The 24517-nt window shown below is 37.6% G+C and overlaps 4 protein-coding genes across 5 annotated transcripts; 1 reads left to right on the top strand and 3 right to left on the bottom strand.

Moving 5' to 3' along the window:
* Positions 1-217: 217 nt before the first annotated feature.
* Positions 218-7108, top strand: LOC113765190 (protein REDUCED WALL ACETYLATION 2). Its single transcript, XM_027309280.1, has 16 exons — positions 218-629; positions 1039-1127; positions 1785-1925; positions 2008-2064; positions 2163-2235; positions 2632-2790; positions 3874-4023; positions 4103-4358; positions 4441-4556; positions 4829-4915; positions 5011-5099; positions 5202-5264; positions 5425-5481; positions 5996-6092; positions 6166-6324; positions 6582-7108. Exons 1-16 carry the CDS (start codon positions 594-596, stop codon positions 6585-6587), a joined length of 1635 nt encoding a protein of 544 aa, XP_027165081.1. The 5' UTR covers positions 218-593; the 3' UTR covers positions 6588-7108.
* Positions 7109-9274: 2166 nt separating this feature from the next.
* Positions 9275-11745, bottom strand: LOC113765091 (30S ribosomal protein S6). Its single transcript, XM_027309146.1, has 5 exons — positions 11437-11745; positions 11138-11192; positions 10976-11032; positions 10323-10400; positions 9275-9899 (listed from the first exon to the last, which is right to left on the bottom strand). The coding sequence occupies exons 1-5, from the start codon at positions 11722-11724 to the stop codon at positions 9427-9429; spliced, it is 951 nt and encodes a 316-aa protein (XP_027164947.1). The 5' UTR covers positions 11725-11745; the 3' UTR covers positions 9275-9426.
* A 616-nt stretch (positions 11746-12361) lies between these two features.
* Positions 12362-19796, bottom strand: LOC113765005. 2 transcript variants are annotated; one of them, XM_027309057.1, is made up of 11 exons: positions 19506-19796; positions 18974-19076; positions 17603-18459; positions 16640-16769; positions 16088-16542; positions 15760-15840; positions 15552-15650; positions 14514-14672; positions 14279-14365; positions 14056-14127; positions 12362-12987 (listed from the first exon to the last, which is right to left on the bottom strand). In XM_027309057.1, the coding sequence occupies exons 3-11, from the start codon at positions 18395-18397 to the stop codon at positions 12676-12678; spliced, it is 2190 nt and encodes a 729-aa protein (XP_027164858.1). In that variant the 5' UTR covers positions 18398-18459; positions 18974-19076; positions 19506-19796; the 3' UTR covers positions 12362-12675. The 2 variants fall into 2 exon arrangements, with proteins under 2 accessions (XP_027164858.1, XP_027164857.1); XM_027309056.1 differs by lacking the exon at positions 18974-19076.
* A 934-nt stretch (positions 19797-20730) lies between these two features.
* On the bottom strand, positions 20731-23296 carry LOC113767066 (F-box protein At5g49610). Its single transcript, XM_027311238.1, has one exon. The coding sequence runs from the start codon at positions 22959-22961 to the stop codon at positions 21870-21872; it is 1092 nt and encodes a 363-aa protein (XP_027167039.1). The 5' UTR covers positions 22962-23296; the 3' UTR covers positions 20731-21869.
* Positions 23297-24517: the final 1221 nt, after the last annotated feature.

Below are 24517 nucleotides of genomic sequence, written 5' to 3'. Positions count from 1 at the left end.
AAGGATTGAAATGGAGGTGGAGACTTGAGAAATGGAAATCCAAGGGCTGATATTCGTGGACCGACAAACAAAAGCAGTACTACTGTAATTGTATTATCAAAAAAAAAAAAAACTGTAATTGTATTTTACTAATTGATTGATAAATTGTGGTTTGGACATTTCTAAAATCAACCACTCTTTCATTCATTACCCACAAGCACAAGCGCACACACATCACACACTCGCCCAGCGAACTCCTAACTCTCTCTCTCTCTCTCTAAATAGTAAATACCCGCCTTTTATTATTTGATTTTTTTTTAATTCTCTCTCTCTCTCTCTCTCTCACGCTTGAATTCTCACACTCACCGCTGAACTGCAAACAAATACACACAGAGACAGAGCCTTCTCATCGATCGCAGCGAATTTAGGATTCCAATTTTATCGCCTTTCTTCATTCCATCAAGATCTGCTTTTTTTTTTTTTTTTCCTTCTTTTCCATTTGAATGTTTTCAGTTTCCACAGAGAGAGAGAGAGAGAGAGTACTTACAACTGCAGTATACATGTATAGTCGGAGGAAGGCTGGCAAACTAGTTGCAGCTGCTAGATTGTAAAAAATGGTGGTGATTTACGGACCTTTGACGCCTGGACAGGTTTCTAATCTTTCTAATTCCTCATTCATCTACACCACTTTCTTACCATAATTTCTTTATTTTCCTTTGCTGGATCTTGCATTCTTTCAATTCTGCGTTTTTTCTCCAAACCACGCACTGCTCATCATAATAGAGGTTCCTTTCGACTTTTTCATTTGTACTTTTAATTGCCCGCTTTTTGCAGTAAAATTTTCAGAATTTTATCAGCTTTAGAATTCTATGTTACCATTTCGTACATAAATGATTCTACATGCTGCCATACATATCGAGCTTTTAGTTCTTTCCTTGAGTTTTTATTTTTATTTTTTTTTTGTTTTCACAGTAGTTCTTCTCATAATCTGATTTGTACAATGTAGTAATAGTGGATGCTTGATAACTTCCTTTTTCTTTTCCCCCTTTAAACGTACAGGTGTCATTTTTTCTTGGAATTGTACCCATATTTGCAGCTTGGATATATGCCGAGATTTTAGAATACAAGAAAGCCTCAGTGTCAAAATCGTAAGTGAAACAAGTTCCGTGGCTTTCTTTCTATTCAATTCAATGCAATAATCGCTTTTCGTTGTTGGAGCGGGATGAGCAGATAATTGTATGGATATTTCTTTCTTTTCTCATTGTGCTCAAAATGGCTGCTTTCTCATGTATGACATGACACATCTTCTTCTTTCTCATGTAAAGCTCACAGACTAGTTGTTGAAAAAGCTATGACTCAATGCTAGTATAATTTCTGAATTGGCATTTAAGTAGCTAGTCTCCCTATCTTATTCCTAGCCAGTGCCCAAAAAATTACTTGTTATCAACTAAATCCTTTTGGAAACAGTCACTGCTGTGTGCAACCAATTGGACTGCTATGAAGCTGGGCTAATTGCCTGGCGATGCTTGTTGCGTGTATGAACTGCTTTAAGTCTTATGAAACATCAGTCCGATCGTCAAATATCTCAAATATGATTGAAGAATTACTACCTAACTCACTATTGTTCTTGATTAGGTACATGACTATAATGCCCTGCAAATAATGCTTGAATACTATCATGAGTTAGAATACATCATAGTTATGCCTTTTCCATTTGAATTTTATAAATAATATTTTACTGTTTTATGGCCATGTATTTGAAGCAATGTGGTCTCTCTCTCTCTCAATATTTTCATTTTCTCTAGACGGCATTCAGATATTACTTTGGTTGAGTTGGGAAATGGAGGAGTTAAAGAAGAAGACAGTGCTGTCTTATTGGAAGGTGGTGGCCTACAGTCGGCATCTCCAAGAGTCAGGAGTTCATCTGCTGCATCTCAGATTCTGAGGTTTGTCAAGATTATCAAAGGCTTTAAGCAACATTGACCTGTCAATATCTAAAAGCATGTCGTCATTTACCATTCTTGACAGATTTTTAATGATGGATGAGTCATTCTTGCTTGAGAACCGATTGACATTAAGGGCTATGTAAGTGCCTTATTGGATTTCTGTATATGGATACAGTGCTTCAATCGCAGAAAGCAACTTGAAGAATTCTCATTTCTTTCTTCTCTTCCCTCCCTCAGATCGGAGTTAGGAGCCCTTTTGATCTATTTTTACGTTTGCGATCGCACAAATATTTTTGGTCAATCAAAGAAGGTACGATGACCTTTTCTGGCTGTTTCTTTTTGAATTACTTGTCACGGGAGGTGAAACTCATATGTAAGCCAAAGTCACAAGAAGTCGTTAACACATAACTGCCTTTAAATGATATGTATATATATTTTTTTGCTGCTGATGAATACGATTTTATAGACTATCAACTGAAAAAAGAAAAAAACTAACATTTTTTTTCATTTATTGCATGGACTTAGATGTATTATTTCACCAAAAAAGTCAAGCTCGTCTCTCCCTGCGTTCATTATATGGTCTATTTCAGGAGGCTTCTTAAAATTTGCCTGAGAATAATGCTTTTATTTACTAATTAGTTGGATAATATTTTTGTGGTTCTGAGATTTCGGTGGACTTCTAACTTGGTCATAATTTTATTTGCAGAGTTACAATCGGGATCTTTTCTTGTTTCTCTACTTCCTTCTAATAATAGTCTCTGCAATTACATCCTTCAAGATACACCAGGATAAGTCACCATTCTCTGGAAAATCCATAATGTATCTTAATAGGCATCAAACTGAGGAATGGAAAGGTTGGATGCAGGTAAGTCGATATTAACAGGATTTAGTTAATCTGAAGTTGATAGCTGTGTTTTGGTTACCGCTTCACTTGCTGTGGATTAAGTAATCTCACACTATTATAGCACAAAAACTACTCCCTTCTCTACCACTTTCCTGTTTTTCCTTGGTGCATTTGAGTAACTGCTGTTTTGAATACATGTATCAGTTAGCTTCCTTAGAATAAGAAGTTCCTTTTCTTTTTAAAGTAGCCAGGATGAGTACAACCAAGTACAATAGTCCATAACTTCCTAGTCGTAGCTACTACCATCTACACTTTATCAAGTAGATGTATTTTGGTTCGTCAATCATAACTCAAGTATCAGTTATTTGGCATATAACTACTTTTGTGCTTCTGTATGGCTTTGGTTAGTCATTTACAATGTCAATCCTTTTCTTCTCAGTGAGCTTTTTTCAGGTTACCAATTAATCTAGTGATCATGTAATGAGCCAAATAACTATATTTTGTGCTAGGGTTTTGTTCATAAGACTATTTTTCATGCTCTTTACTTTTCCATATGTATTGACAGTTGTATTTTTGTTTTAACTTAGACCTTGCACTATGTTTTTGAACTCAAGATTGTACTATTTCACAGGAATAATTGAAAATCGCAAGGAGAAGAGATACACTAAGATACTTTCTTGATGACCTGTATCATTGATAGGAAAATAACTCAAATATCTCTTTTTTGCATGAGAAGTACTTGCAGCCTATCAGAAACAATATGTTAATTAGTGAAGAAAAGTAAGGCTTTTGCCTTTCTGTTGTATCTTGAGAGTTCTTGTCTCTAAATTTTATGAAAATATGAATAAGCATAGGAACAAGTTTTTCTAAACCTTTTAGAGAGTAGAAAATCTATAGAAGTATTTTGAAGGCGGTCGGTTGCGTCCGGGAGAACTTTGTGCTGTATATTTAGCATTTTATTGGTTACTGGTTTATCAGACAGAATGTTGTACTGGAGTTTTCTTTTGTCTTCCCATACACATTATAGCGCCATTCACCACAGTTCTGTATTTACTTTGGTTTGTCCATCTTTGGCTCTCACTATCCTTCTCTTGGTCTATACAGGTATTATTTCTGATGTACCATTACTTTGCTGCAGCAGAGATATACAATGCTATAAGGATTTTTATTGCAGCATATGTCTGGATGACTGGATTTGGAAACTTCTCATATTATTATGTCCGAAAAGATTTTAGCATTGCAAGGTTTGCTCAGGTATCTTGTTTCTCCTGCAATGTGAAATTATCCTGTAGATTGTCGAATGAAATTGACTTATTTTCTTTTGGTTCTTCAGATGATGTGGCGGCTTAATTTTTTGGTGTTATTATGTTGCATTATCCTTGATAACAATTACACGCTATACTATATATGTCCCATGCACACCCTCTTCACCCTAATGGTGTATGGTGCCCTTGGTATATTGAACAAATATAATGAGAGTGGAACTGTTATTGCTGCAAAGATTATGACTTGCTTCTTGGCGGTTATTCTGATATGGGAAATACCTGGTGTATTTGAGCTGATATGGAGCCCGTTCACATTCCTTCTTGGTTAGTAATTCCTATCACCTATCACCCCATTTTTAACCATTCCTTTTGGAAATTGAAAACTTAATCTGTAAGTACATTTCAGGATACTCAGATCCTTCAAAACCACCGCAGCCTCTGCTGCGTGAGTGGCACTTCCGCTCAGGCCTTGATCGATACATATGGATAATTGGAATGATATATGCATACTACCATCCAACAGTAAGTTTGATACTAGATAATGCATTTTCCCCATTCTTAGGTGCTTCTGGGAAATTATATATATATTGAGAGAAGTTCCTTGAGCATTTTGATTTGTTCTCAAAAGATTTTCACATTCTTTTAGTACTGACTTGCTCTTTCTTTTCTTGCTTTGCTTCTTTTTTCCCTTTCATTTGCCTACATTCTCTTTTTAGGTGGGTGTGTGGGACATAGGGTTCACTTTTCTTAAATGATAACTTTGTGGCATAAATTGCTGAAATTTGTTATTGTAGGTGGAGAGATGGATGGAGAAACTGGAGGAAACTGAAGTAAAACGTAGAATATCAATCAAAACAGCTGTGGTGATCATATCCTTGGCGGTATCATGTCTTTCTTTATACATACAACTGATAGACATCTAATTACAAATTTAGTTTACCATTTTTTGTGACATGATTGATGCTCTCATTCTTAGGTGGGATATTTATGGTTGGAGTATATATACAAGCTTCCGAAAATCACATACAACAAATATCATCCATATACATCCTGGATTCCCATAACGTATGCCTTCTTTGGCTGATTAATGCATTGTCCTTTTATTGTGGAAACTCTTTGCAGCAATTAATCATCAAACCTAATTATACAACTATTTCTGTTTTGCAGTGTTTACATATGCTTGCGAAATGTCAGCCAGTATTTTCGCAGCTACACCTTGACACTTTTTGCGTAAGTCGCCTTTCCATTTGTTCATTTTATGTCTTACTTGCAAGTTCATGTAGATATTCCCTTTTTTGTGATCCATCACGGAACATGTAAATGGACTCTAGGGATCTTTTAAGATGTTCTGGTCAACGGAGTCTCTGATATAGTCTTGTTTAACTAACAGATGGCTTGGGAAGATCACTCTAGAAACTTATATTTCACAGATCCACATTTGGTTGAGGTATGTTAATAATTTGAGACTTGTCTATGGCTATTCACTTTTTTTTTTGGGGGGGCTTGCTGTTGTTTCTATGCTTAGTTGTTATTCCTGGAAATCTGAAGGACCCTGTCAATGATGGTTAAAGAAACTATAAGAAAGTAGAATCTAGCCTGTGTGTCTATTTTGTTCCCTTCTTTTTACTTGGTGGGGGGACTCCTCTCTCTGTGATGATTTTAGACCGAAGCATTAAAGGAAACACAATAAATAAGTAAGTTACTCTGATAATTTGATTTGGTTCTATGGTGAAGATTTATAAAATGTATGGTAAAGGAAGAGCCTAACCAGTCTCAAATCAACTAAAAGGTTAAATGCTGGAAAGCTGGATTATGGATAGAATTATTAATTTTTTGAATAATTCAAAATTATCTTAGTTCTCTTGCAAAAAACTAAAAATAGTCTGCCTCTGTTTTGTTTTGTTTGGATTGGATAGGATTGCCTTTATATGTCTGTAATTGTGGTGCTTTTGTCCATGCAGATCTGGTGTACCAGATGGTCAGCCAAAATTGTTGCTCTCGTTGATTCCGGAATATCCTTTATTAAACTTTATGCTTACCACATCCATATATATTGCCGTAAGTGGAAGTTTTGCTTTTCCCTTCCGCACAAGAGAGAGAGATCGACCTACTTTCTCTCTACTTTGTGCAGGTTTCTTACAGACTTTTTGAATTGACGAATATGCTGAAATCCACATTTGTTCCGAGCAAAGATAATAAGCGCCTGGGCCACAACATAGTTGCAGCGGTAGTGATAGCAAGCGGCTTATACATGTTGTCTTTTGTATTATTAAGGATACCTCCGGTGATGGTAAGTTTTACTCTATTGAGGATGATAGTGTTGAATCTTTCTTTCATCATGGTTTTGTCATTTTGTCCCCATTTTATATGTTGAAAGAAAAGATTTCTTCATGTCAGTCAGTCCATCCACAAGTAACTAGGGTCTATGCTCTTTAAGGCATCTTTTGATTATGATAAACGATGACAAATGGGAATTTCTCTTCCGACACAAACAGTTCTTGACGATGGTCATAAGCCTTGAGTTTTGTTAACTGTAAAAATTTACAGGTTTGAATCAGTTCAAATGTACAGTGAAGGATTACAATTGCAATTAGTGTACGACTGAAGAACCTACCTCCTGCATAGGGGCTGGCAATTTTGAACTAGAGTTTCCAAGTCGTAAATGCAAGGGCGAGTTTCCAGCTTCCAACTTCTAAAGAAGGCCAAGTTTTCCACATGATGTGTGGTCACAAGATCTGCCTTTGCTGCAGTTTTTCTGGTTTGCCTGCCAACAACTTCTTAGTTCTGATAGTTTTGCGCATCTAAGGCTTTACTGTATTGAAAAATAGAACCCAGTCATTGTTTTATTATCCCAATATGTTCATAATCTATGTTACTCCTTTAGTGTCAGTTGATTCCCCAACAGACTCTTCTGCCTGCATTTGTGCCATACCGGTGCATCGTGCTGCTTTTCAGTTTTGGACCCTTGGATGAATGAGAGTGAGATCTGTTGAAGAAATGTCATTTGGGCATTCATTCTTGACATGGAAGTTTTCTACCCAGTATATTTTATAAATTAAGCCCCAAATTGCTTCCACATGCTCTTTAGATAATATTTTTGGAATGCTTTTGCTGCTCAAAAGTACCTTTTTGGACTTTTTTCGACTGACGGCTGTTTGAGAGATGGCATCCCAATCAAGGAGAAGGTGGTATTTGTCACATTGTAATGTACAATTGCAGCAGCCAGCACTAAAACAATATCATGATTAAATTCAAAATGATGGCAATTCACGTTTTCGTCCTCTGCAGAGGTGGCAAATTTTGTTCGGGGAGGCCAAGACAGAATTCAAACTAGTGATGGGAGAATAAAAGTTGACGTAAAATAAGAGACTAAGAAATAACACATGGAGGAAGGAATGAGCAAAAATCTTTGTCAAATCACTTTTATTTGAATTGTTTGATTTGTTTACAAGACGAGGCGCCATAACTTGCTTGTTTTGAAGGCAAGCTGATATTTCTTCCGAATACTTCAAATCTGTTTCCAGAATCAGTTGCATCACTCGATAATCTTGCATTAACATACCACTTCTTCTGGGTCTATGAGGTTCTGTGTTTTATCTTGCCAGCGTAATTTGTTAGTTTTAATTGTTCCAGATTAGTGAAAAACTAGTCGTTCTTAGGATGGAAAACAGATGTTCAGCGTGTACAAGCTCACGCGCCCTTATTCCTCCATGTCTTCGACGCTAGTGTCCAACACTTGGCTCGAATCAAGGAAACGATCAAATTAGCTGAAACTAGAGCTGTTAAACGAGCCGAGTCGAGCTCGAGCATAGGACAATCGAGCTAGCTCGAGCTCGCTCGATTACTAATTCGAGCTTCACAAGGTGCTCGAACTCGACTCGATGTGGTGGTAAAAAACTCGAGCTCTGGCTCGAACTCGAGTTTGAAATCGAGCCGAGCTCGAAACTCGAGCTCGAGCTCGCGAAAAACACTTTCCATTTCCAACCAGTTCGAGGCCCTACAGAATTGAGTAGGATTCCTTCTTGGCAAATGGCTCGGTCTGCCCCGAGTTATTGCCTTCAATCTTTTTCTCTCTTTCTGGACTGTATGCCTATCCTGAGGGGATCAAGTTGAGAAGGAGATGGGGCCTCTACGAGTCCTTTCCTTTCCAGCTTTCCCTTTGCTTCGATCCAAACGGTGCCTTAAGATTTCAGCTCTGTGAAGAATGAGGCTATCAGAGAGACTGGGGATTTCTTCAAGGGTGGTTGCCCCTATCTGATTTTTAGCCTATGATTTCTTTCTTTCATCATCGACCATCTGAAACCAACAGCCCTTCAGATGCAGTTTTCTGCTTATGATTAATCACAGAAACCCCCCATAAAGTTTTTGTACCCGGACCTTTCATAAATAGCACCATTACTACTACTAGTATTGATTCTGCTCACCTTCTCGAGAAGCCTGCTTGTCTGAAGGCTGTGATGATTCTTTAACTTTCAGAGCAAATGGGTCAGTGGATGGCGCCTGGCGGTGAGAATGGCGGCTGCGGGGTGCGGCGTGAGAATGGAGGCTGCGAGGATTGGGATGCGGCTGCGGGGTGACAGCTATGAGACGGGAAAACGAAGGACCAAAAGAGGAAAGGAAGTATTAGGGCTACACGGGAGATGACTTAGTTAGAGTACCACATACACAATGAAATGACGAAAATGTCCCTATCTTTCGAGCCTACCGAGCTTCTACGAGCCTCAGCTCATGTTTTACCCGAGTATTGATTAGAATTCGAGCTCGGCTCGTTTCTCTCTGTAAACGAGCCGAGTCGAGCCCTTATCGAGCCGGGTCGAGCTCGGCTCGCGAGCTGCCCGATTCGATTAACAGCTTTAGCTGAAACACAAGAACCTTCACATCTGGCGCCGACATGAAAAAGGACATTCAAGGATTAATTACCGCGCCTTTCATGGGCAGCTCATTTGATCACGGCATCTTCCTTAAGAGCCGTTGCCCAGTCTCCTGTAAAGGTTCGAGTCCCATGATTAACGTGTTCGGGGGGATGGGGCCTCTCCTCTCGAACCGGTGAGAGATTAGTCGGATCCGATTTACCCGATGGCCCAAATACCCCCTCCATCAGATAAAAAAAAGGATTAATTACCGCACTCCCAAAAGAAGCGCAGCAGATTGTGGTTTGAGGTACCATATCATCATTGCATGGTAAAGAAAATCAAGTCTAAATACGTCATGAATACGAGCTTCAGCAGCCAACACAAAAATGGAGGATGATCTCAGTGGGGCGTATGGAGATATACTGTCGTCTCTGGATTTAGTAATGAAAATCAAACAACAGAAACAGAGAAGCAGCAACCTCAAATTAGCAACCAGTTTTTTTAGATTCTCGGGATTTAATAAGCACCCCACATGTAAATTAATACTGCCGAACTACTTTTTCAGCTTTTTGCTTCCTTTTCCCTGTGCTATGTGCATTACTTTCTCTACCACCCGCCTCTTCATCGACATAAATGATACCTTCAGTGTTATCCCTGAAAGAGGACATATCTATTTCATCCTCTTCGAGGAAGTCGTCTCCATCATCCTCTTTATCATCATACTCTGTATCCCCCCAATCATCATCATCATCCATACCAGAGCGCATTGTGTGAAACTCAGGTGGAGGAGGACAATCCTCTGTTTCCGCCTCGTCCCTCTTCATCACAAGATGCCGAATGATTCTTTCATCCTTGTCAAGCATGCTCTTGAAATCGTTTATCAGTTTTGCTTCCAACTCAAAGTTCATCAGGATATAGTGAGCATTCTCTGCCTTTTGTATCTTGTATGCCAATCTCCTCATGCCCCAGTCACTGAATCTCCAAATCCTGCCTTTGTTCTCTTTTATAAATTCTGTATAGCGGCGTTCATGTACAGAACAACAACGTCACAGTTCTTACCGATTCTGTACTTAAAATGCAGTTAAATAAGAAGCAAGGCCGGATAAGAGGGCTACCCATTGATGGTGCTAAAAACATGAAAGAAGAAGGCAGAAAATGTGAACAAAGAAGCAGGAAGATGGCAGTTTGGGCAGAGAAAAAATAAGCAGACAGTAGAAAGTCAGATTGCTCAAATTGGCAAACGGTCACCGGTAGAAGAAAAGAGTATTCCAAATAAAATAGATACCAGTTTCCACAGAAATTCTCCCGAATGGCATGATAAATTCCTCCAGTAGAATTACAAGACAAAACACCAAGTACAGGCAGAGTACAAATATCTTTCTATAGAATAAAGCAGAAATTTTATAGATACACTTAAAATAACAGGTAATGTCACCTTGAACTTTAATGTTGACACTCTCAACTTCGTCTTTGCGGTCTTCATGAATTAGATAAACCACTTCATAATGCCGCACTGTGTAAAGGAGGGAAACTTTAAAATCATTGCAAAGCTATTTATTCAACAGCAGATCCAAATCAAAAGGTGGCAACAAACATAAGTTGCAAGATATAATTAGTTCTCTTCTGTAATAACTACTTCACCAGGTATGAAGAAGATGTTCTACAGTAGTAGTGAATAGCACCAACCCAAAACCTCTTTCCATGATAAAAAGACTTCCTTGCTTCATTTCATGGCGAAAAATAATGGAAAGCATTTACAATTTTTTCTTCCAAAATAAAATTGTGCACATTTATTAGTCAATTAATTTTCCATGTAACATAAACAGATTCTGAATGATGAACTGGAATCAAATTCATTTTTCAAGGCAATCATATTAATATTATATAGCTACAATGCCAATAGTCAAAAATTTTCATTTGATTACTGAATGGAGGATAATTATATGACTCATTCTAACTACTATTCACCACTGGAGCATGAATTTGTTTTCCTCTAGAGATCAAAGCTTCTGCCAACTTTTAAAAATCATCCACCAACTTAAAACTAAAGAATTAGTCAGCCAGAGTTAGGATGCAGAAAAGGCTTACTCCGCTCAACATCCAAGTCACTTTCTAGCTCAAGACTCAAAGCCTCAAAAAGTTCCTCTGCAAAATCAACAAAAATTCCCAATAATTTAAACTTTCACATTTAACCAACAAATTTCCTAAATCAAAAACTTCGTTACTTCAACCAAAAGGGCAATTACTCACTCTCTTCAGCATCAGCAAACTCTGGTACAAGCCTACCATCTTCCTCAATTTTCCTCTGTTAAAACAACTTTCACTTTAGTTCAAAATCCAGCACCAAGAAACTAATTCAGTGGATCATCAACACCATGTCCCAAATTTTTTTTTCTTTTAAATGAACTCTTCAACTAAAAGAGAGAAGCTTTACGACCAAATTGACGTCCAAGCTGCAATCTTTTTTCCCTGTTTTCTCTTCAATTCTCTAATGCTGAAAGGGGTTGGGGGGGATGTGGGAGGAAGGGAGATTGGGAGAAGGCACAGACCTCTTTAAGCAGAACAGCTTCGGGAAATGGACCAGTAGCTTCATCTGGCCTTGGAATAAAGCTGTGAGAGTCAGATTTCTTCTTACTTGGATCCCTTTTAGCTGCAACGACGGCTGAGGTTCTCAGCCTCAGAGAGGGTTTACACTGTGAAGACAAAGGCCAGAAGGAAGGGTGCCCATTTGCTGAGATTAAGCAATAATTTCGAGTCTGAGTGAACCCATTACTTTTACAAACGCTTATCATCCGTTCTACAACGTCTGGAGAAGAGTTCAGTAGTAAGGAATCCATCTTGCAGAGTTGCAAGAGGAGTTTCTATCTCAACAGTGGAAAGAAAGATTTAAGAAGGGGAGAATGGGGTTGGTTTGCAAAATTTTGGATAACTTTTGGGGTTTTTTGGTTAATTTCAACATTTTTGTCTAAAATTTTTGCATGGGGTTATGAAACTAATATTCTTGATATTAATTTCACGATGAAAATGATAGTACTTAGTTAGTTGTTGGAACTAATGCTCATTACAATGACAATAATAAGATTACTATGTGCTAATATTAATTATGATTAATCTTATATATATATAAACGATGTATATACTAATCCTATTTATTTTCTCTATCAAAATCTACATTTCCTATTTATTTTCTGTGTCAAAATCTACATCTACATTGCCATACGTTGCCGGTGTCGCAGCACCAAAACATTACATTGGTGATCATCTATTGATTAATGAACTTTTTCGCGTCCATTTACAATTTTTTAAAAAAATTATATCTTATGTGGTTGGGACTGAATTGCTGACAAAGTGATAAGAGAAATATCCTGATACTAGTAAAAGTCGTTTAATCCTATTGCTAGCTCACATTCAGTCCTTTCCTATAAGGATTTGAGCTTTGGTCATTTATTAAGCTTTTTGTGTAAACCCAATTACTTAGACACAGAAAATGAAGAAATGGTACTAACTCCAGAGGGGGAAATGGTCTATTACTTCGGGTGTTCAGCTCTTCACCGCTTGGAATTGGCAAAGAGCCCCGTCTTACAGCATTAGAACTTGGACGAAATACAAGCTCGCTATACATATGCTGTATGATGCATGCTCAACGGGGTTTAGTTCTTCCTCATGTACAATTAATTAGCAGTTAGTTTCCCTGGTCTTTCAAAGGCCATAGTTTAAGGTCCATCAGCAACCTATTCTGGTCATGAAAATGAGACGAGACTTGACAAGAAGTGATTGCAAGCTTGCAACTATTTTCGACCCTTTTTCTTTCTCTTGGCACTGTTACTACTGTTGTTGCCACCACTGCTCTTGGAAGTGTTTCCAGATTGCGCAGAAGGGGACTCAGATGGACCACCAGGAAAACTGTCAAACATGCCCGATTGAACTGCATTTTGTAGCCACTCAAAAAATTCATCCTCTGTCATGGCCTCTTCCATGTTGGGTGTAGGTATCCCACCTCTTTGTCCTGAGCTTGCTCCCCTTCCAGTGCTCTGCTTTGAGGTCATACTCGTATTAACATGGAAGCTTGGCTTGTGAGAATTAGCAGGACATCTCATTCCCTGTAACACAAAAGCAACAGGAGTGATACAGATCTATCTTCACCTTGGAAAGCCAAAAACAAATGAATGATTATCCATGTATACAAAATTCTCATTCAACATAATTGAACTACAATCCTGTCACCCACTCTTAAGAGTGGAATACTAGTGCAGGTGGTACTATAACACCAACCTTTTGCATTTGATCAATAGATAAAATTTTTTTCCCATGGAAATACTAAAAACGTAGAACAAACCCCACAGCTTGGAACGGTATGTCAATTGGAATAAAGAGATACATAAGTCCCCCAGAAATCCAAAGTGCTCTAAAAAATGAGATTTTCACAAAAAGCTATAGTTTTGTGTGAGTTCAGAAGAACAAATGCCATTAATGGGGACAAAAGACATAAACTTTTTCAATATTAGTGTAATTACAATTTGAAATAAAATTGGCTATTTAATAACAACAAAGCGGAAGCATATATCTCTTGCTTATAAGATAGCATTATGCGTGGTTTTAATTATACTTCCTTAATATGGAGAAGCAGCCTAATAAATGAAAGTGAAGTGCTTTCCAGATTTAGCCCTCTTAACATTGTGGTGGCAATGAAGGCAGAGTATCACAAAAAGACTTCTATGACCTTTCCAATTAAAGGTATATAAGGAAAAACATACATTTTTCCTTGCACAAGTATACAGGGAAATCGCCAACACAATGTTTTCCAAGGCCATTCTACGAAATTAATTTAACTTGCACAACAAATCTTTTTCTTTTAGTTTATTTTTGCACATCTAAAATTACTGAACCTTTATAGTACAATATATTAACTTACATCAAGGCCTTATGCACTCTTAACAATTGACTTATATGGCACGCTCCCAAGACTTACAGGAATCTCAGGACCATGTGCTCCTCCGTCTAAAGGAAATTTCACTGATAACCATTGCATGATCAATGCTACTGCTGAGAAAACTTTAATGCTTTAAGCTTGGTGGAGCTAAATTTACCAGACAAAGATACCATTCTGTCGCATTTTATGTCTCTCATAATGATTCCCAGTTCCTAGAATCAAAAGGAAAGAACCTTACCTGACAAATGTACCATTCAGTTGCATCATAAATCTTGCTATCTGCACAAACATATGCAACAGGGGGTTCTACCTGCACATATTTTGGGAAAACAGTAGAAGCTCATCAGACGAAGAAGAGCTCGGTACAATCAAAATTTGATTACCTCTTTCCAACAAAATATAGATCAATGGCCAAAGGACAAAGTTCAGTAAATAATACAGTGATTTCTGGAGATACATGCCTTCTGAAGCATCCCAAATAATAAGGGATGCGAAGACTGTTCAACCCATCCATCTCCATCTTTAGCTTGGTGGAAATCTTTGCATTCCTTTAAGAAAGAAAAAGAAGGAAAAAAAAATAAATACCAGAATTGACATTGAAGTGAGCAAAAACCTCAGCAGTGCACCATCTGCTGTTGACGTAAGGCAAGCTAAGTAGAACCTAGAACGCATATGACATGAAAGAAGGAACAAAACCTGGCACCATCTTGCTCTAGATTTTACTTTCTTAGTGTGAATCCACACATGAAAATTGCCACACTTCCTGCAAGCTATTCGTCTTGACTCCTTAAGTGTGTCCTCTTCATCAGTTTCCCCATGTGCAAAACTTCGGGAAAAGAAACCACGCCTTCTACTCTGAAAAAGCAATACATGAAACTTGATGAAAGTAGAGGAAAGTAGAAATTGCAATTTGAAGAATGACATGCTGAGCCAACACTGCCTAACTCAATTGACACTACAAAAAGCAATCATCTAAAAATACATTAGGTAAAGCGTCCAACTTTCTTAATGTAGTGGCTCTGACAATATCTTGAAATGATCAACCGAGTACCTTCTAACAAGTTCATGAACATAGCACTTGTTAGAATCCTCAATACGAGACTCATTGAAGCTTATGTTTTTAGTAGACCAATCGAAGCAGGTGAGATCGTTGAGAAAAAAGAGAGAGGTTTTTGAGTCTTAGCATTCCTATTGATCCAGATGAGACAGAAACTGTTCAAGCTTGGACCCTTGAGCACTTGGTATAAAGCATGATCTAAGCCAACTGAAAAAACTTGGATATGTACCCCAGTTCACTAAAAGCTAAAGAATAGCCAGGAAAACAAAGATGGACCACATCAAAGGCAAATGAATTCCATCAGCAACTTTCCCCCAATACTATCATACACAAAAATGGATTTTTCTCCCATGCAGTTAAAGCAAAATAAACAATCACCAAAACAGAAATGTACAAAGAGAAGCATCCAGTACATGAAAAGTCCAAATAAAGAATAGATCTCGGACATTTTTTTCATCATCTTTTACAATTTTATTAGCAAAGGCAAGAAAATTATTTGCATATAATTAGACTGAAAAATGATGTTAAATCATTCCAAGAGGATGGATGGTTGCATGCGAAAGAATGCTAGGGCATTTACAAATTTAACACATATGGAAATGAAATCATTTGCTTCCAAAAAGTACATTATCTGGGTCTGATACCCTGACTTGTACAAAGAAGATACGATTTCATGCCTTCTGAGAAGCTTCTTGAAACTGGCGGAAATAATGTAGCAGTTCCTCCCTCCTCAGCTCATCATCATATGCTTTTCTTTTAAAAGAATCCAATAAAACCTAAGGAAATAAGACCATTACAAACATTAAGGCAGGACATAAGAACAAATAAACAAATAAGAACTCAGAAATGCTGATGGAGAACTAAAAGAAAGAGAGGTTGAACCACCTCATATGCATTTTGTAATTTCTTGAAAGCTTCAGCAGCCTTTTCATTGCCCATGTTTTTATCAGGATGGACCAGCATTGCCTGATCATCAAAGTGCATTCAGCCTATTTGAAATGTTGCTTACTTTATGTACACAACATGATCAAAAACCAAATAAAAGCTTAAAAAGAAAATCCCTAAACTTTACTTCTAAGATTGCTGGCATTGCTTCATTGCAGAATAATTTCAAACAACCATCATATAATATAAAGGAAGAAATGCAGTAATTTTGATTAAACAGAAGGATCAACAGTATAGATATCTATAGCAAACAAAAAGCATCACCAACCTTTTTCCTATATTCCCTCTTAAGAACAGAAACATCAACATTTTCAAACCGAGATAAGCCCAATGCAGCATAGTGATCACTGCAATTCAACAACCTAACAACTTCATCTTCAGATGTTGTCTCAGAATCCAATCCACTAGTTGAAGGAACTCCTGATCTTCGATCAGTGGATGGACCAGCAGCACCTGCTTCAGCAGATGAATTACGCACTTGATCATCAGAAACGAAACCAGATTGACCTGGCACTTCAGCTGTTTGTTCTGCAGCACCAGTAGCCCTTCTTTGCTCGTTGATATTGTTCCTCAGGAAGAATATCAGAACATCACTTGAAATAAATGATATATTCAAACCAAAGAGTAAACCGAGCCACCCAACAGATGCCCATGCACAATATACAGAGTATGACGTTGCAATAAACAGTGCAAGGCGTTCGCGGCCCAATATAAAAGCCAACCCTGCATTTTGAAGAGTCCCCAACATCAATGATAAAAATACAAAGAAGCAGCATTGGTGAAGATCTCAAATATTCTCAAACACATACAGAAGAGTCACCTCCAGAAAGGAGAACAAGCATTGTCGTCCAAAAGCTTCCATAGAACCATAGAAGAACAATGCCAGAAATGGCCATCAATAGAACCGCAATGGTCAACCCAACAAGAAGTCCAGCTATAGCAGCCACAGCCTGGATAAATACAGAAGCAAAACACAACCATGACTAGAAATCAGGTACTTCCGATTTGAAGGGTGGAGGGAAGCAATGAACAATCAGACTGAAGAAAGAAAACAAATAGGAAGTCCTTGTTTTGAAAAAATAGGGATTACAAAGAAATTCACTAATTATTTTGAAATCGCATTTAAATTACAATTTCAAAACAAAGCAGTGTAAGGAATGAATAAAAGCTGCATATAGTCAATCGGCTCTACTTGTAAAACAGCACCTTAAGCACGCTCCACCCTCGAAGGCCCACATGAACAAGGGACTGAAAGGCTATTGGGCATTGTCTGACTTTTACCTCTACACTTTTGATATTCACCACACACCATATATATCCACATCCCCATCCCCATCCCCTTCTCAAACCCCCTCTTACTCAAAACACAGCTCATGCGTCTCATTCAAGAATTACAATAAAATTTGCTCCGCACACTTCATCTACTAAATGAATGCACAAAAGCACAACCCAACACAGACAATAAAATTGAACTAAATTGAATTGCTACGAGTCATTGCTGCCAAAGAGGGAAACCCCTGTAAATCAAATTTAAGCAATTCAAATCTCCAAGAGACGTACAAGTCACCCAAGCATTTCACCAAGACTGCCATATTTGAGTACTTTATCTTTAATAGCTTTAAGGAACAAGAACTAGTAGGCATAAGAACTAGCAATCATATGAAGGTCAAAGAACTCATGATCAATTCAAAAGTAGGTAAACAGACTGAATAACAAAAATAACCAGATACCATGTGGGGGAAGAAAGGCGATGCACTTTGATAAGGCACAAAATCGGGCTTACCAAGACAATAAGAAACTTGAATATTCCAACCATTGCAGTAACTGACAGAACACTACACCATAAAACAGAGAAAAATGATGTTGTTCCCATTCGCAGAAAGGAATCGATGCCTCTGAGTGTGCAATCCAACCAAACCATAAAAAGTAGGAGCATTATATTCACAAAGTGCATAATCCATTTTAGAACAACAGGGAATGCTTGCTCAATCTTCACTTGAACATAGTGACAGGCCTTTAGTATACTTGCCCTCATAGTGATAAGCAGTGGTCGGTGTCTTTCCATCCATTCAGTTGATGCCTTCAATGTTGACAGGACTAAGCTCCTCAGGCACTTTAATATCAATATATATGAGAACTCTACTTTTTCCATGGTATCATCACCATTGTGCATTCCATTTAATGAGTAAGCAAAACTGCTTTCTGAATTTTTTGTGCTGTGACAAGTATTGGAGGGCACGTCATCTTTTCCCATTGAATGAAGACTTTCAGCAGCTGATACAGTTGTATTGCAATCTCCAGCATCAGTCTCTGGTTTCTCTTCAACTTGTTTTCTATTAACAACTTCTTCCGTTCTTCTAGGAAATTTACGAGATTGCTGCTTCCCCTTGGTTTCAGCTTGTACATGGCGTTTATTATCAATGCCCTCTTTTGAATTGACATCAGAGTGGTTTCTTAAAAGTTGTTCCTCATGTAAAACTTTAATTTCACTTGCATTAGCTCTTTCACACTTAGCTGGCAATTCAGATCCGGTACTGGGAACTGGTTTTTTCTGTTGGTTGCCTTTCTTCCGCGCCATCAACTATAATATTAAAGTTGCTAGCTGAAAAGTGAATGATATTAACTCATAATTGGTGAAACCTGTCAAAACAAGATTGAGGACAATCAAAGCCAAGCACACCAAAGATAAGAACAAAGAGAATGAAGTCCTTTAACAACTTGGCCCAGATTCAAGTAGGAAGTTTATGAGATAAGACGAAGTTTAATAAGATTCTCTTCAAATATACCAAGTGTTCGAGTTGAGCACTTTTCTAGACATCTGTCAAAAACAGTGTTTTTAAATCCTTTCACCACAAAAAGTAAGCACTTGCTTGGGATACAAAATATATTACTAAACTTAGAAATTTCAATCAGTTTTCTAACTTGACAAAGAAATGCAGGGGAAACACTCACAAAATACTTGTAGATAGCGGAGCATCTGCATGATTATTTCAAGGTAGTATATAAGAACATCAAATCTTAGTCATCTCACTGTAACAGTATTTGCTGATACAACACAAGTGCCTTACAGGTAGTTTGTATAAAGCATCATGTGGCATATCTTCAGTATTATCCATGCAAGTACTAGCTGAATCAGATTAGGGGAAAAAATTACCAAGACGAACGACTTAGTGAAAAGCATTTGGCGTATGCCCTATGCACTCGGTGCAGGTTAAGCCAAAGCGCAGATGAACCTAATCTAAAGTGGAAACAGCCACCTGCCCAACACGAATACAAATGCAGAGGTAAAGAGACTATAACATGACTTCGAATCACATTGCTGTTTAGTTGATTCCGTACCAGACGCACATAAGCCAATGTTAAACACAGGTAATCAAAGTAAGATGCATATATCGAAAAGGGTACAAGAAGAAAACGGAGGTAATCACTTTGTCAACAAAATCCCTAATATTGTACTGAATCGACCGATAGTAGTTTTCATTGGGGTTCTCCCCAAAACTCAATAAAACCGTCGGACAAAGCTCTCAGAAAATCAAGAAATAGCTTAGCAGCAGAAGATGATTGAGTGACTATGAAAGGCAGGATAAATAAAACTAAGCGGCCAAAAGGGCCAGCACCAAAGCCCACAAGAAATCAAATGCTAAAACGCAATCCAAATATCAAAATGAAGCAGCTGAGCGACGTACTGGTAGTCCATATTCCAAGTCCCTATCTTGGTTTTTAGTTTTTGGGTCAGCAGGCGGTGGATGGTTAGCTCTGGTGTGGGAGGAAGAAGGGTCCTCAGGGGAGGGATTGGGTGCGGGGGGAGGACACAACAACAGGACTTTGGACTATTATGTCAGCAGGGGAGGCTGGCTGATGAGTCCTTTGTGTCAGCAAGAAGGCAGGCAAAGCCGAGAGAGAGAGAGAGAGAGAGAGGAAACAAAGACAAAAAGCTTTGGAGTTTTGATCAAAAATAGGGCTTTTGGTTAATTTTGGACCTCTCAACCTCGCGTCTGGTGTCACCCTCTGCCCCTCTGCTATAGTCTCTACTACACTCTCTTTCGAGCCCTCGCTGCCCTTAGAAATGCTCTTTTCTCTTTCTTTTTTTTTTTTTTGCCCTTTTGTCCTCTTTCTTTCTAACCACTTACCTGAGTGTCAAAATACATCAAACGTACGAGATGAGATTAATCTCATGTAGTTTGACAAGTAAATTTTAACTCCAAAATGAAATGACGTGACATACATCAAGATCTTCCATCTTCTATTGTATATATTGATCGATCAACAACATATAAAAGAAAGATTTTGATCAGCGAAAAATTATTAAACATTCAAATTTCACATCGTGTTTTATAAATTTGAGTTTTGTTCAAAACAATTTACTCTTTTTCACAAAAAATATATACATATCTTGCTAGTAATAGTATCCCTTTTTTGTTTTATTGGGTTAATCTCGCCTTTTGTCATTTGGCATAAGTGCATAACTAACCATCCAGTTGTACCTAGCAATTTCAACACTGAAATTCTTGATCCAAACGCGACAGATGAGTGGTTTAGTTTTATTATTGTAGCCTAGCATCTTAATCGCTGGTTACCAGTTAAGTAAAAGTTTTGAACCACTCGCTCAATTATCTAATGGATTGAGCGCAGATGTTCCAGAGATGCTTTCAACTGGAATACATTGAACGAATTGAAGTAGTATTTGTTATTTGCGAGTTCATTTTCAATACTGTCTTATATGGGTCGCTGCCTTCCTTTCATCTTTAGTCTAGTATGTTGTACTTGAAAGAAGAAAGGGTAGCAAAACTGAAAAGTTGTCTCCAGTGAGATGGGAAAATTGAAGCATGCAGATACATGATGATGGTGGATCCAAGACAAATTTAGTCGAATTAACAGAGTGGACATTTTCAAAATAAAAAAGAAACCAAATTAGCAATGGCTTTTTCACAGCAGAAACATTTAGTTGCATTTTATTCTTGATTAGTTCTGACTTCTGAGAACAATCATGAAGTCGTTAAAAAGGAAAAACAACAGGAACGACAACAGTAGTTAAGCATGAAACCGTAGACATGCAATCCATCCTCAGCCAAAGCCATGGAATAGATAGGCAACACTTCTTTCCTCAGCAAATCAATTTCTAAACGAAGAACTGTTGCACTTGATGCCGGCATTTCATATCGAGTGTCCTGAATGCAACGCATTGGTGCTTTCACAGTAAACCAGCAGCCCAGATCCAGAACATACATCACAATGAGTCCAATACAAAGACCAGTTTCACTACAACATCCTGATGTGATGTTAAATTTCGCACACTATTTATGCTTTAGACGCACCGCAAAGACTCTCATCCTTAGCTACAACCACAAACTGCATGCATCTTTTTCCTGTCGAACTCTTTCCAACAAAGCCAGAAACGACTTCTTTATCACTATCAGCCCACCAGAGCATACGGCAACATCAAACACTTGAAAAGTGCACAAAACAACTGATAAGCTGACCAATTAATTTTCTTTATGCGTCTGAAGCAGCTTTACCGACACATTAATATGTAAACTTCTATTAACTAGTCAGTCAGCTGGCTGAACACTGCACAAGGAAATGATGACTTGATGGCCCAAAAGCAGCTCAATATTGAGAACTTGAGTAGTATGTAGTCGATTCAATTCCCATCAACCATGAAAGAAAGACCAATTAGAAAAAAAAAATTATATTACAGGCTGGAGCAAGCAAATGAAAAGAGATTTAAATACTCGAATGTGACAATAGGTCGCGACGGTTGACTGGTCATACAAGTGATGAGAGGCTTGAACAACAGGAAACCAGACCCAACAGCAGAATTGGAGTTGCCAAACCAGGTAGGGGATTGGAAATAATCATCAACCAACTGATCATACTGCAGGTAAAACAAAAACCAATTAAGATGATAGTTCATCTAAGACACGTCCATGAACCATACAACAAAAGCTAGTTGCATTCTTTTATTTGCTTAACAGAAGCCCATTAATAGACCAAATGGGGCACTATATACAATAGTTCTCTGCAAGCAAATAAGCAGCCACATGCACGCCTTAATGGCACGAAAAAATAGTGCTTCTAAAGGCATGAGCAGAGAACCATAATGGCAGTGTGGAGCTGTTCTTCACAGAGTACATCTCCTTCCACACTTTGTTCTTGAGCTGGTAGACCAAAACCTGCTTATGTGTTGCCAAAAAAACATATTCACCCGTCTGACTTATTGGAAAAATGCCTGGAACCATCCCTCTGATACATCGGAGACTGACTTTATCAACCATATGCCATTCTTCCCTCTCATAGTCTTTCATTACCCAGATATTCATCCAAGCCTCTGATATTTGAATCACAGACAAGCATCCTTCTGACTCCAACAAGTAGACACGGTTCCCAACAGCGCAATTCACCTCATTTGGCAATAAAATTCTCCTCCACATGTCACATTCCAAATCCAAAACGAGCAAACAAGTGCAACTCCCCGTCAACCAGTGCAAGGAGCCATTAATAAACACAACCTGATTCCTATTCATATGCGTAAAATGATCATCTTGCAAAGAAACAAACTTTCTCCACTTATTTGACTCCGAATCATAGACCAAACAAATAAAAGTCCTTTCGGGTCTGTGTCCAAAAGGTCGATGATAACCCGCCAACACAACATTATAGTTATGTGTCAGCAAATTGCAAGCTAAGCCAACAAGCGTAGCTTCACCATCTGGGTAAAATCTAGTAACAGGCCTTTCCCTACTCCTGGGAAGCATTTTATATTCTCTAGTCATTGGATTACAGACATAATAAACCCCTTTATCAGGTATACTAGAGCAACACAACAAACCATTACAAGATGCTCTAACCTTGACTCTAGCCTTGATAAAATCCAAGGAAAACTCATAAACGCCTCTTAAATTATCGACACAAATCAAACTTGATCTTGATTCTGACGAGGTATCAGTGACCTCCACAAGTACCATAGGGTTTCTGATAGAAAGTTCATTGTGAACATGCCGAAAATAATCACCAGAGGCTAATTGATACCACAATTTGCACACGCACTTGATCCTAGTAAGGGCTTTTACAGGCAATCTTGCAAGAATTTGGAGGATTACATCATCCGGGAAAAAATCCAATCTTTGATTTGATTGATCCATGATTCTAAATGACTTGGAAGCTAGGAACAAAATACAAGAAAGGGCGAATGAAAATCTTACCCAAATGCTTGCATCTTGAAAGTGGGCAATCTATCAAGCCTTATTGCAGCAGATAGAAAAGAAAGTGAAGGCACGATAACAGGATTGTTGGTGCAAAAGCCTTAAAATGGCAGTAAAAGGCAAGAAGGAAGGAAAAAAAAACTCGGTAGAAACACAAATTATGCCAATCAAAATGCTACCGGCAGTAGCCAGGGTTATTAGAGTTTTTCCACCCGCTGCCACGTCCTGGATTAGAAATACCGAAGCAGTTGGGGATAGAACAGCGGTGGCGAAACCTCAAGGAGGTCGGAGGTTTCTGAAAATTTTACTTAGCTCCTCTCAGGTTTAAAAAATTACACTTACCTCTCCTTACATAGTAAAATTCCTATAATACCTTCTACTTGGTAAACAATTTTAAAATTACGGCAATAAATTTACAAAATCCAAAAGAAAATCTATTTTTCTCTCTTTTGTCTACTTTCGTTCCTCTCTTTTCTAGTTAATATAACCTTTTTTTATTATCTTTAGTTTTGTGGATATTATTAAATTAAAATTACAAAATCAACAGAGGGAGCAGATTATGTGTCAAATTAGAAGGAAATGAAGAGACTCGTAGTGATAGAAAAATAAGTAATGAAATTGATGGTTGAAATAGAAAAAAGAACTAAAGATGTGAAATTTGTTATATTTTGTTTGTTATCAAGAAAATTTTTTATAAAATATCAATAAGTATATAAGGATTTTTTTCATTGGATTAAAAATTTTTTATTATGAATTTATTGTAGAGGTAGAATTTATTCTCTACTTTTGATATATTAATATTTTTAAGGTCATAAGAAGGTTGTAATGGTGGTTCTAAATCGAATTAACTTGCATTAAAAGATATTTGAGCATTGATATTTAATTTTTGGGGTATAAAATCAGTTGTCAATGGGTTTGTCAGTGTTTTTTTTTCTTATTTTTATGTGACAAGTATTGATACTGTATATACAATTTGGGATCTTTTAAATAGCTACTTGTTTTTAGAATTTACACTTGGATGGTTGTTAGGGATTAGATTTGTTGATTTGAGTAAAATGTGAAAAAAAAGATTGAATATACTATATTTTTCTTTCTTAATTTTGTACAAAAGGGTAATTTAAGATTTTTGTGTGAAAATCTATTTTGTTGGACCTATATTGTTACTAAATAGTAAAAATAGGGAAGGTATATATAATTTTTACAACCTGATGAGAGCTCTTTGTAATTGTTAAAAATCTCAGGGGAGGTTTGTGAAATTATCCCAAATAAAAACTATGCCCGTCAAACATTATTGAGAAAATTATTTTATATTTTAGAACTTAGAAAGAAGCTTTTGTCATTAATTCATTATAATTATTGCTGTTGTTGTTTATTTAAACGAAATGGAAATGAGATTTTGAGTGGACGGCTGCGATTAAGCACCTATGAGTCTTGAGCCTTAATATGGATACTAAGATTTTTTTTTTCTTTGGGGAATGGAGACTCAGAATTACTTA

The sequence above is a fragment of the Coffea eugenioides genome, chromosome 3 (assembly GCF_003713205.1).
Source record: "Coffea eugenioides isolate CCC68of chromosome 3, Ceug_1.0, whole genome shotgun sequence".
In the NCBI taxonomy this organism is placed as follows: Eukaryota; Viridiplantae; Streptophyta; class Magnoliopsida; order Gentianales; family Rubiaceae; genus Coffea; species Coffea eugenioides.
Note: the sequence above shows the minus strand (reverse complement) of the source record. Positions and strands in the feature narration are given on the sequence as shown.